The sequence below is a fragment of the Glycine max genome, chromosome 11 (assembly GCF_000004515.6).
Source record: "Glycine max cultivar Williams 82 chromosome 11, Glycine_max_v4.0, whole genome shotgun sequence".
Lineage (NCBI taxonomy): Eukaryota > Viridiplantae > Streptophyta > Magnoliopsida > Fabales > Fabaceae > Glycine > Glycine max.
Window position 1 is genome coordinate 15,532,345 of NC_038247.2, and position 13,066 is coordinate 15,545,410.

Here is a 13,066-nt window from a genome sequence, read left to right on the forward strand (position 1 = left end):
TGATGGATTTCATTAGACTTTTTAGTATAAATTAAATATCTATTAAACAATCTCACCCAAACCTTTGAGATCTTGTTAGACTTTTTTCTTTCTTTTTTATTGATGACTAGACTTTCTTCTTCTCTCATCACATCTTTTCCTTTATTTTTTAAATTAAATTAATATTTATTTTATGTGTTAAGACTAATCATATTTTTCTTATATTAATTATGCTCATCAAATTCATCAATTGTTTAATGTAATATTTCTGTACTATTATCCTTAGTTTCGTCATCCACATAACTTAATAATCATCCTACCAATTTTTCACCTTATTACTCCCTTCTAATATATGTTTATTATTACACCTCATTTAAACATATCATTATTACATTTATCATGAAATAATTGTAGTAATTAAAAAAATAAAAAAATCAACATATAATTTTTAATCTATTATTCAAATTCAAAAGTGAGAATGAGAAGATGATATTGAAAGAAATGTTAGTGTAGGAGTTAATAAACTAGAATCAATATAATTATTAAGAGATTAAAAAAAATTATATTGATTTTACTTTTTTATCCAAATCTCATCCTTTCTTATTATTATTTTCACTAAATCTTGTAATTTTAAATGTGTTTTTAAAAATTCATAAAATCCTTTTAAATCTTATAAATCTGTAAAGTTATTTCAAATCCTTTAAATTGTTATATAAATCTATTAAAATCTAAATTATCATAAAAAATTTGTAAAGAAAATCTGATAAGTCATAATATTCCTATATAATCTTTAAAATTCACAAGATTTTTTTTATACTGAAATAATCTTTTAAAATCTTAATCCAATACCCCTTAGATTAACTATAGAAAATTTAATTTCCCTTTTTTTCATATTTAAATTTGCTTATTCTAGATGTGTATGAATAAGTTTATTTAAATATGTTTTTTTTGTGTGTATAATAATCGCATTGAGGTTCGAATTTATGATCTCATGTATAGTACTGCAAACTCTTGCCACTAGATCTAAACATGTTTATAATATATTATATAAAAAGAAGAAGAAAATATAAATGTAATAATTGATATGAATATTATAAATGATTATAACATGTTTGTTTTTACGTGCGTTCTTATACATTAATCTAAAAAAAAACTGCATATATAAAAAAAGAGCAAATAACCATGAGCAAAAAAATACTAACTTCTCTTTGAGATTTGGATTTAACTTGGCGCAATGAAGTATCAAATATGCACATAATATAATAAGAGGAGAGACATTAAAAAAAATATATAGTATCAATAACAATGAGATGTATTAATTCATAGTTTAGAATTCTGGGTGTTATTTTTCTCGACAAGAATACAGAAGGTAAAGTTTCCTCAGATGAATCTATTCTGCACTTCATGTAAGCTGTGATTTGTAGGTAGTTGCTCTTGCCTTAGTTCATTTTTTTATATTCTACAAAAAAAAAAAAAAAACCTTTAATTTATGCAGATTAAATTTGGAATCGCCTTTGCTTGCTTGCTAGCTGCGTACCAAGTAGCAATTGGAATTTGGAATTAGTTATAGCCTTCACAATCCTATGCAAGTATAGATAGCCACCCCACGAACAAACAGCTACTATCACTATTAATTTATCATTGTTGAAAGGAACTCGAGTTGCTTAGCTCCTTAACACTTGCTAGCTCATTCTCAATAATGGTTTATTCTCACTTTGCTCTCTCACTTTCACCGCCTTAGATATATGTCCTTTAAAATTGAATGCCAATGCAAATTGCAATGTGTTGTGATTTTCCACTGTACTATATTATTTAGGAGTTTGTTTTTATGCGCATTCTCAGTGTTAAAAACTTTACAATATGCAATCGATATAAAAATCATGGTAAGTATATTGTAAGACTAAAAAAACTTATTATACATAAAAAATTATAATTAAATTAAATAGTAATGTAAATTCTTTTTACACTAATTCGTGCATAAATTATTAAAGTGTATAAATTAACCTTTGGAATAATATATAAATCACAAATATTGAAGTTATATAGTCAATATAAACTTTAATATTTTGTGTCGCCAATTCATTTTATATTTAACCATATTATTATTATTATTATTATTATTATTATTATTATTATTATTATTATTATTATTATTATTATATAGATTTCACAAATAATAATCCCTCAAAGTGTTAAAGATTCATTTAAGGAATTGATCTTTTTTAACAAATATTTTTTTTATGTACAGATCAAGGATCAAATTTATGATTACGTCTTTGAAAAACAAAATTATCTACCAAATTTGTCATATATTATTGATCTCACATAATCATATTTGATAACACATTTAAAGTATATATATATATATATATATATATATATATATATATATATATATATATATATATATATATATATATATATATTAATTCACCAATAGGTCGTTTGGTTAAAAAAATTGTTAACCTTACAAAATTACTTTTTGTATTTTTAACAAAATGAGTAATGTATTTTACCTTTTAAGGCTTTTTTTTCTTTTTTTTTTTATGAGCAACAACACCACTACATCAAGCTTGCAGTAACATAAAATAAACATCCCTAGGAGGGTTATGGAGTTGTGTTACTCCATATTATTATAACTAATACCTTAGTCAACAAGGATGTAATTGCTGAGATCGATCAAACTCCAGAAGGGATGTTTAGTTTCAACATTGGATAGCACCAATTGCATGACCACCTTCGAATCACAATATTCCAGAATAATAAAACGAAATCCCTTGTCCCACGCAATTTGCAAAGCTGTTAAGATGCCCCACAACTTGGGAATTAAGGTATTATCACTTACTATATTCTTGGCAAAACCGTATAACCAATCCCCAAAAGTGTGACTTATGAATGTATTCGTTTTTCTTTTTTCTTTTTTTACATTATGAGTCAAGCAACCGTTCTAGTGCAAATGCTTACAAATCCAAAGTAACATGGAAACATAAAACCTAAGTCACATCTTTTAGATGTAAAATTGAATGTCAAAATCAGATTTTGTATTGGTGAAGCTCTAAAGCTGTCTACCAAATGTTGGTATGCGGATATGCCAAAGTATCAAACTTCGTATTTGTTCTTGTAGTGGTGCACACCTATGAGAGCAAACAAAACCTACAAAAATTCTAAATTGTAGATGACCCTCTTGCAGCTGGACCCATTATAATTTCAAGAGAATGTAAACACATGTCTTGGTTGACTTGACTTCATATCTTGAATAATTCTAAATCTTTCTAAAACATCTTCGTGCTAATCCTACTTTCTTTGCATGTTAAGTATTAAACATAATTTATATTTTCAAGACTATTGCAAAATAAAGGCTTCATTTACCAATTGTTTTTAAAGTAAAGCATTTATTGACTTTGTCAATATGGATACCATATTATGAGAAGTGATTTAGGTATTAGTTAGCATACGATATTAGTATCTTAGCATTAGCAACTTGGTAGAGTAAGAATCCGCAAGTGATTAACTTATACATTGCAACATTGACAGGTGAATGGCCTGTCATTCAGGAATAATTATGAGTAGTTGAGAACACAAGTAAACACACATGGGAAATGTTATTTCAGTAGTGTTTATCATAGTGTCATTCTAGAAATCAGACATGTTAAACAAACTGAGGAAAATGAAAAAAATCTGAACCACTTCACAAACTTGTCCTTGAAACAAACTTACAACTACAATGCACAATCAGAATCAAACTACACTCCATCACAGTGATTCTTCTTTCACCGCCAGGCTTCTATCCGCTCTGATCTCGAATCTATGCGGCTCAGATTGCTAATACCCTTTTTATCAGCAGCCACTGTTGCATGGATCACAGGTTGGAGCATGCCTCTGGTTTTTTGGGACCCCTTTTTAGAACTGGAATTACTTGATTGAACACTCTTACTCTTCCCGATGTTTCCTTTGGATGGAAACTCACAATACAAGTCCTCCTCACAAACCAGATTCTCAGGAGAGCCTATCAAACTGCCACATCCTCCTTCAGTTGAATATTTGCTTTGGAGGGACTCAGGCGAACATTCTAATTCAGTTTTCTCAGAAACAAAGGTTTCCCCGGCCTCTTCATTTTCAGCAGCAACATCATCATCTTGCTGGCAGGACTCCGGAAGACTGCTGTCCCCGTTCTCATCAGAAGGCTCTAAACAAAATCCAGGAGACGATTCTACCACACAATCCTTTCTCTCTCGCAGTGTCCTTAATATAAGATTCTTTAGGAAGTTCATCACTTGAACTGCATACATCAATGCAGTCAAAGGATCTGCCATCTGCAACCAGAAAGACTAAATTCTGTAACTGAAACCTACCATAAGATAGATCAACTATATCACATTGGCATCTTCACTACTCTATGGACAAAAATGGCACTGTCAGGACTTCACTAGAGGTAAAAAGTATTGTCACAAATCACAATGACCATGTAATAAGTCAAGACACAAAAGGAAACACTAAATCTTTTACAGCTGTAAATACTCCCTTTGGTATCAAATAATATAAGGAAAAAAAAAATGTCACACTAATTAAGAAAGTTAATTAACCACATTTGATTACATCAATTTTAATTAAAAAATATTTTTTTCCCAACTTACCCTTCATTGGAACTTGATATCAAGGATAAGAAAAAGTCATTGAACCTAGCACCTCAATTAAATGAAGGGCATTTTAGAGATAGTAACATTAAATAAGATAAAGTTAGTTGAAATTTTCTAATATTTGAGACCAAGTGTTTTTTCTTGTATTTGAGACCAGAAGGAGAACATGGCCAATTTCAAACAAGTAGTACAGAAAATCCTTCACTCAGAATAAAATTTCAGTTGGATTTCCAAGATGTCCACATGCATTTTAGTAAATTGGAGAATTTAAAAAAAATAAAAAATTGGAACTCACATGAGTCATATTTGGTGCAAAAACCATGGCGATGTTCCGTGCATTCATCTTATTCAAGTGTTCCTCTTGGGCAACATCAGCCATTAAATTAATAGCCCAGTCCAAAAGGGAAGCTTCGGTGTGAGGTAGCTGGCTGGCCAGTTCAGCGCAATCCTCTTCAGTCTGGCATTGCATTACATGCTCTGGTGATAAAGAATCCAGAACACCAGTAGGCAGTTCCCTAAACCAAGCCTTGAAAAGCACAAGATTATCAAAACCAATATCATACACCTCTCGCACAAAAACAAAATCATTAAAAAAATAGATAGTAAGCAGCAACCAAGGTATTTCTTAGCATGTACTATGTTTCTTTTCATTGTTGATTTAATATACCTTAATTTGTCCTGCCAAACAATGTATATCAACATCTTCTGGGACCAATCCCCTATTTAATTGATCCCTAACATACTCCTCTTGACTATTATCTGCATTAATTCTGAAAATCCCCTCTGCCTGCATGGATGAATTCAAGTATTCAACTGTTTAACCAAGCAGGAGCATACAAGTAGTCATATTTAAAATGAAGTAATGATCAAATTTGTATAGAGTGGTGAATTATAAAGCAGGAATGTCATTTTTCCTTTTGGCATTTTCTAAATTGTGTTCAGTTGTTCAATTCAACACCATGAGAAAATGTGACAAGAAGCAAAGCTGAGAAAGAAAGATCTAGGTGATAAACCTGCAACCCTCCGAGAGCATACAAGTGCCTTTGCATTAGTAGCAGTATGGTTGGCACACTGTTCCCTCTCGTGTCATACGATAACTGCATGGATTCTGTTGAAACTCCAAAAACAGTTGCACTAAACATGAAAATGAAAACAAAAAAGAATACCCCAAAAATCAAACATCAGATAGGTATTTCCACCATGAATCATAATAAAGACAAGCAACATCTTTATTGACAACAAATACAGCTAACTACAAATATCATACAAGGTTGAAAGAACTTCCAAATTTTCAAAGCAAACTATTTATACTTTGTATTGTATCATATAACATTTGCAAGTAATATAGGCAGAAGTCATCATAAAACAGGAAATCCACAAATTAAATGGCTTTTAATGTGACTCAAACATTATTAAATAGGCTCATAATGACGGGCTTACCAAATTGTATAGGCAGCTCAACCAGTTTGTTACAAACCCATAGATCTTATAGACACAAAGTATAAGCAAACCAACAAGATCAAGACAGTAAAAATCTTCAGAAGCATCAATCAATTTCTGCTCTAATGAATTAAAACCCATTCATGATTAAGATGCATCACCCCTAGAGAAGAAGATATACCTCTTGTTTGAGTTATCCAAACTTCAAACAGAAAAAACCCACCATGCAACCTCCTTAGGCAAATGGCCTAGTGAGGGCCTACAGCTTACACTGCAAAGGTTATAGAACAAACAAACAATAACAGAAGTCTTATCCCACTAAGTGCAAAGGTTACAGAACAAGGAAGATAAAATTAGCTGCAATTCGTTTCAAACTTCATGATATATCCTACCCAATAAATAATCTTAATCAAAGGAGTGACATCCAATGATAATATATTAAGGTCCTATTTAGAAACACTTTTCCCGTTTTCCATAAATAAAAAAAGTAAAAAGAATTTAGTGCGTGTTTGGTTCCACGTTACAGAATCTGGAGTCTAGAATTAATTTAAGATAATTTTTCACATGTTTCGTTTCACATTGGAGAAGAAGTCAAAATTGATTCTAGTGTAGAATTGATTTTAAGCTAAAACAACTTTAAGTAACTTCTGCGTTGGATCAAAATATTTATACTGAATTTTACTTCAAAATCAATTCTAACCAAAATCAATTATATTCAAAATCAATTTTGTTAAAGTTCATCCAAACACATAGAGTTTATCCCAAGTTAAATTCAACTTTTATATCTCTCAACTTTTGAAGAAGTCAGACGAGAGAACTTTTATAAAGTTAATTCCATATATTTATTTTTAACTTAAGGAATAAACACGAAATTTATTACACCTCCTTATTTTTTTCCTCTCTGTGCTACAAGTGTTTATGGAAAAATTTATCCAAACACGATCTAATACACACATGCAAATATAAAATAAAAAATACTACAAGTGACCAAATCCATATATGCTAATTTCAAAAAACGGCAAAGATAATAATGATATACACACACCACCAAGACTCATTAACAAAACTCGAAAACTGCACTAAAACTGGTCTGTGAGATTTCCGAACAAAAATTACTCATCAACAAACAAAGTCAATAGATATTCATTACCGATATTAGGTAACCCGGAAAGAAAAAACATAGTAGCATTATGTGATGAGTCAGCAGTAGCGCACGTACCTAGCACTGGGAGGCCTTGTGGAGACTTCGGGCTCGAACTCACGAGGCAAGCCCAAGAAGCCATTGAACCTGTCGAAGGTGACATGCGCCACGTGGCGCACGTTAGTGGGCCACCCAATCTCCATGGCGCCCTGTCCCTCGTCGCTCTTGTTGCAAGCAATCAGCGATTTCCTCAAAAGGGTCACAAGAATTGCCAGAAGAGAAAGCTCTTGGTGCGTTCTGTCGGTGACCGTGACCCTGCGCGCGTCACAGTCGGTGACCGTAGAAAACCCATCCACCACCACGCTCACAGAAGAAGGTGGTGGTGGTTCTTGGAGAATGCCATCGGAAGAAGAAGTGGCTGGCGACGAAGAGGATGAGAAATGAAGCACCTCCGTCATTGCTGCCACTGAAAAACTAAAACAAAAAACAAAAAACAAAAACCAAAAAAGAAAGACCTTTTCTTGGAATATAAAAAAAGAAATAAGAAAAATGAAGTAGTTTTTTTCAACTGAAAAGAAGGAAAGTTGTTATTTTTTTGGAGTTGGATCTACGAAAAGGGTGCCCAACAATGTGGAACGTGAGAGTCATTAGCTGAGTTGTTGTTTTTTGTTATGTTGAAGAAGTGAAGAAGAAGATGATGGTGTGGGGAGAAAGTGGTGGGAAAGAATTGAAGTGAAGAGAAGAGAAGAGTGTGGAAATTTTATTTTACAGCGCAACAGTAGTTAAGAGCAATAATAGTGTTTGGTGGAGAGAGCTTCTGTGTCATTTATCCAACTTACATTTCACAAGTATCCAAAGCTCGAGCCACACATGTAAAATCTGGTCTGCAATTTCTTTTCTATTTAGTAGATTCTTTTGATGTGAGTCTTGGAGATATTGCAATTGGATTCTAATTACTAATTAGGATGTGTCATGTGTGAATCTTGCAAATGTCACGTTTAGATTTTAATTAGGGATATGTATGGTGGAAAATAAATAATGAATTTTTTTTATAATGAATTATGATGAGATGAATGTGTAAATATATAATTTATTTTATACTAAACATAAAAATATCAGATAAAATTTTAAATTAACATAAAAATATCTTACTACATGTTTTATGAAATAAAATCATCATAAAAATTTATGTAATAACAATATCATATATAAACCTTGATTAATGCTCGAACGTTTTTAAAATATTAAAAAAAAGATCGTTGCTTTATCAAAAAAAAAAAAATCTAGCTGTACTAGTTTTGGGCTCACCTTTTAACCAACTTATGCTCCACTAGTTGTTTAGATTGTTAGGACTTAGGAGAGATAATCAAATCAATTTATAGTTTAAATGGTCATTGAATTGAACCAGTCTTTTTTCTTCTCTTTTTTTTACCATTGAACAAGTCTAGTTGATACAACTTTTAAAATTATGCTTTTACTAAAATAATCAATACAATTTTATGTATTATTTTCTATTTTATTAAATAACTAGAACTTCATTTTTATGGATAAGACCCAAATCAATTTTTATTTGCAAACGAGTAATGTCCCTCGAGTAAGTGGGGTGAAGCAATGTCCTTTTGAAGTGATTGAGACCTCGTTTGTCTTTGTCCTCAATTTGACGCTAAATAAATTTGAGTAAATATTCTTTTTATGCGTTATGTGCTGATAAATTTATCTATAAAAATGGAAATTAAAATTTTAGTCCTCAAACATAAAAAAAAAAGTGTGATAAATTTATTTATTTGTTAATTATTATCATTAATAAAAGAATCTACATGATAAAAAGAAATAAAAATATTACAAAAATATTATCAACATAACTAGTGAATAAATTTGACTAAAATATCAGTCAATTACTATTTGATCAAAATATTAATTAGTTACTATTGGATCAAAATGTTAGTAATTTTTTATTGGAACAAAATGTCAATAATTTTTTTGGAACAAAATGTCAATACATTTTCATTAAATTAAAATATTAATAAATTACTATTGGATCAAAATGTCATTAATTTTTCATTGGACCAAAATATCAGTAATTTTTTGTTGGAACAAAATGTCAATACATTTTCATTGGATTAATTTGCCATATCCAAATTTTGTTTCATTTAAGGATAAATATATAATTTAATATTCATCTTCTCTCTTTTTTTATCATTACATGCATAATATTATAATAAATACTTAAAAAATAGGAAAACAAACATAAATTAAAATAAACATAATATTGATTAATAAACATAATTTATCTGTTGCTATAAAAAATTTTAATGTGACACTACGTTATCTTTTGTTCGAGTCTCATATTTTAAGTAAAGTACTGTCACATTCGAAATTCTATAGCAACAGACAAATTGTGCTTATTAATCAATATTATGCGTATTATTATGTTTGTTATAATTTATACTTGCTTTCCTATTTTTTTTTAAGTGTTTATTGTAGTGTTATGCTTGATTCTCTATCTTTTAAATGTTTATTGTAATGTTATGCTTGAAACGATAAAAAAAGGAAAAAAGACAAATATTAAATTATATTTTACTCTTAAATGAATGAAATTTGCGACCTGACAAATCAATCCAATGAAAACGTACTAACCTTTAGGTTAAACAAAAAATTATTGACATTTTGGTCTAATGATAATTTACTGACATTTTTTGGTTTAATAGTAACTTAGTGACATTTTGGTCAAATGATAACTGAATGACATTTTGATCCAATATATTCAACACTTATGCTAACAATCATTTTATGATATTTTTATCTTTATGTATCACATAAGATCTTTCATTAACAGTAACATACGAAAGTTAATAGAAGGATGAATTTGATGCACTTTTTTCATTTCTGAAAACTAAAATTTGAATTTCTATTTTTCGAAGATAAATTTATCAACATTTTATATATTTAGGACAAAAATAATTATTTATCCTAAATTTTTTAGTTAAGCAATTAGATTTTGTGTACTATTTTCGTATGTACAGCTAGGATGGACAGGTGTTGTATCATATATTTATCAATTTATCCATTAATTTATACTGCTTTCTTTTCTGTTTGTTCTTTTTAAATAGAATTATGATTGTGATTATGATACTTCCCAGTTGACCAGTTCCTAGTTCCTATATTTTATTTATTTATTGTATTTTCAACCATAGTATTTTGTATATATCTTTATAGTTGTTCATTCAAGTAAACTTCACAAACACATATATACACTCTTATATTTTCAAAGAATGATGAAGTATTTTGTTTTTATAAATTGGTTTTCACACGCGTCTATAATATTTTCATGAATTTTAGTCACTAGATAATAATAAACTTATTCAACTTCTTTTATAGATAGATTGATATTTACATTTACAACCTCGTGACATGATGAATGTGTAAAATCTTTTTTCATTTTTTTGGTATTAAAAAATCTTTTATTCTCATTTTTTAATAATTTCTCGATCTTGATGACAAATTTATTTCTCTAAAACCTACTTGGGGAAAAAATTATTTTGTAGAAAAAAAAATTATAAGAGGCAATTTATTGAATACTGTAGTTGTTAGTGGCGTTAGTATGTCAAAAACACTAATTTCTTAGCTACATTTTTAGATACTAGTTTAAGGATTTATTATACGACATTCCGGCCCAAAATGTAATTACAGTCATATAATAATTAACTTTCCAAGTCAATCATTTCAATGTGTAATTACATAATGTTATTATTATTTTTCTGTTGAAAGAATCATATAGTTACAAGAGAGTCAGAGTAACTCAAGTGCAAGTTTTTTATGAGTTTTTTAATTATTTTTTTTAATTTCGCATTATTTTTTTGTGATCCCAGCAGTGTCATGTCATTTGTAAGAAACTCCTACAGAATTTTACTCCAATATAAAAAATCACAAGAAACTCAAACATTTAAATTATTTTTTATTATAACTTAATTATTATTATAATAAAATAATTAATTCATTTTTTCACTATTTATGTATACAAATAATAAATATGAATAAATGAAGAAAATAATACATTTTTAAAAGAAAATGTGTAACAATAAAAAAATACATTTTTACATAATAATAGATAATTAAATACAATGACATTGAAATAGAAAACATAATCATGAAAAATAAAAAATATTACATAAAATTAATTGTTATTTTCATTTCTGAAATATTTCTAAATATGCTCAGCTAAATCTGCTTGAAGTTGGTAATGTTTTTGTTTCTCATCAAGTTGTGCTCTCCTTTGAAGGTATGTTGACCTGATATTAGGGTGAGCACCTAAAAATACTTCGAATGTTGAAGTGTTATTACTTACACTATCGTAATCAATATTATTTTGATATGTGTCACGTTTGTGCTCAACAATCATGTTATGCAATATGAAGCATGCATAGATGATATTCTTCATTTTATCAACATCCCAAAAATGTGTCAGACCATGTATAATTGCGAATCGAGATTGGAGCACTCCAAACGCCCGTTCTACATCCTTTCTTGCCGATTCTTGTCGTTGTGCAAATAATTTTCGCTTTTCTCCTTGTGGCATTGAGATGGTATTCACAAACATGACAAAGTCTAGATAAATGTCATCCACTAAATAGTATCCCATATTATATTGGGTTCTATTTACTGTGAATTGCACTGTGGGCACACGTCCTGACAAAACTTCATCAAACATCTTAGATCCATTTAACATAGTAATGTCATTATTTGAACCGACGGTTCCAAAAAAATGCATGTCAAATCCACAAGTCTTGTGATGTCTCGGCTTCAAGAATGATTGTTGGGTTGCAATGATCACCTCGATAAAATTGACCTTTCCAAGCAACTAGACAATTTTTCCATTCCAAGTGCATACAATCAATGGAACCTAACATACCTGAAAATCCATGTGCCGCTCCCATTTGTAATAGGCATTCAGTGTCTTCGTTATTTGGTCTCCTCAAGTACTCATTCCTAAATATGGTGCAAATGCCTGATACAAATCGCTCCAAGCATTCCACTACAGTTGTTTCACCAATTCGAACGTATTCATCCACACTGTCAGCAAGTGATCCATAAGCCAATATATGAATAGTAGTTGTGCACTTCTGCAATGGAGATAAGTCTTTTCGACATAGTGCATCAACCCTCATTTGAAAGTGTTCATCATGGTTGTTGAGTACTTCTACAATTCGGAGAAACACATGTGTTTGCATACGAAACCTTCTTCGGAATTGAATCTCTGTGTACACAAGATTTTCTGAAAAATAGTCATTGAACAATCAATCATGACCTTCTTCATGATTACGATGTTCCACTCTTCTTCTTTGGCTACGCCTAGTGTTGTTGCCATGTAGTTGTTGTTGGCCCTCAAGTATCAACCTAATGATTTCTTCATTGGTGTTGTCTTCCAATTCCTCTTCTATCATTTGATCTAAAACTTCGTCTAAATCGATGTTTGGATCCATTATATGGTAACCAAAGTGTTTGAAATAAAAGAGAAATATTGTGTATTTTGTATGAGAATATGTCAGAATAATGAAACATTGGACATTTATATCGCTTCATTAATAACGGTTAGTTTTTCAACGACTACTTTCATAATGACTAGTTTATCAACGACTACTTTCATAACAGCTAATTTTGCAACGACCAATTTTATAACGGCTACTTTCATAACAGCTAGTTTTACAACATAAAATTCTAAATTTAAGACACAACAAATACCTACACTGCTAAAATTAAATATCAAACACAACATTAGCATAAGAACTAAAAATTTAATATCCTTGTTTTTTCCTAATATGATCACAATACTTTTTGTGGTCTTTGCGTTGTTGTTCGGACATGTTGGATG

The 13,066-nt window shown here is 29.9% G+C and overlaps 1 protein-coding gene and 1 pseudogene across 1 annotated transcript; both read right to left on the minus strand.

Annotated features, from left to right (window-relative positions):
• Positions 1–3,562: 3,562 nt before the first annotated feature.
• Positions 3,563–8,009, minus strand: LOC100784019 (rho GTPase-activating protein 5). The gene is made up of 5 exons (XM_003538064.5): positions 7,276–8,009; positions 5,630–5,750; positions 5,284–5,403; positions 4,912–5,142; positions 3,563–4,292 (listed from the first exon to the last, which is right to left on the minus strand). Exons 1-5 carry the CDS (start codon positions 7,653–7,655, stop codon positions 3,750–3,752), a joined length of 1,395 nt encoding a protein of 464 aa, XP_003538112.1. The 5' UTR covers positions 7,656–8,009; the 3' UTR covers positions 3,563–3,749.
• A 3,392-nt stretch (positions 8,010–11,401) lies between these two features.
• LOC100780259 (uncharacterized) lies at positions 11,402–12,677 on the minus strand (annotated as a pseudogene).
• Between the last annotated feature and the right edge of the window lie 389 nt (positions 12,678–13,066).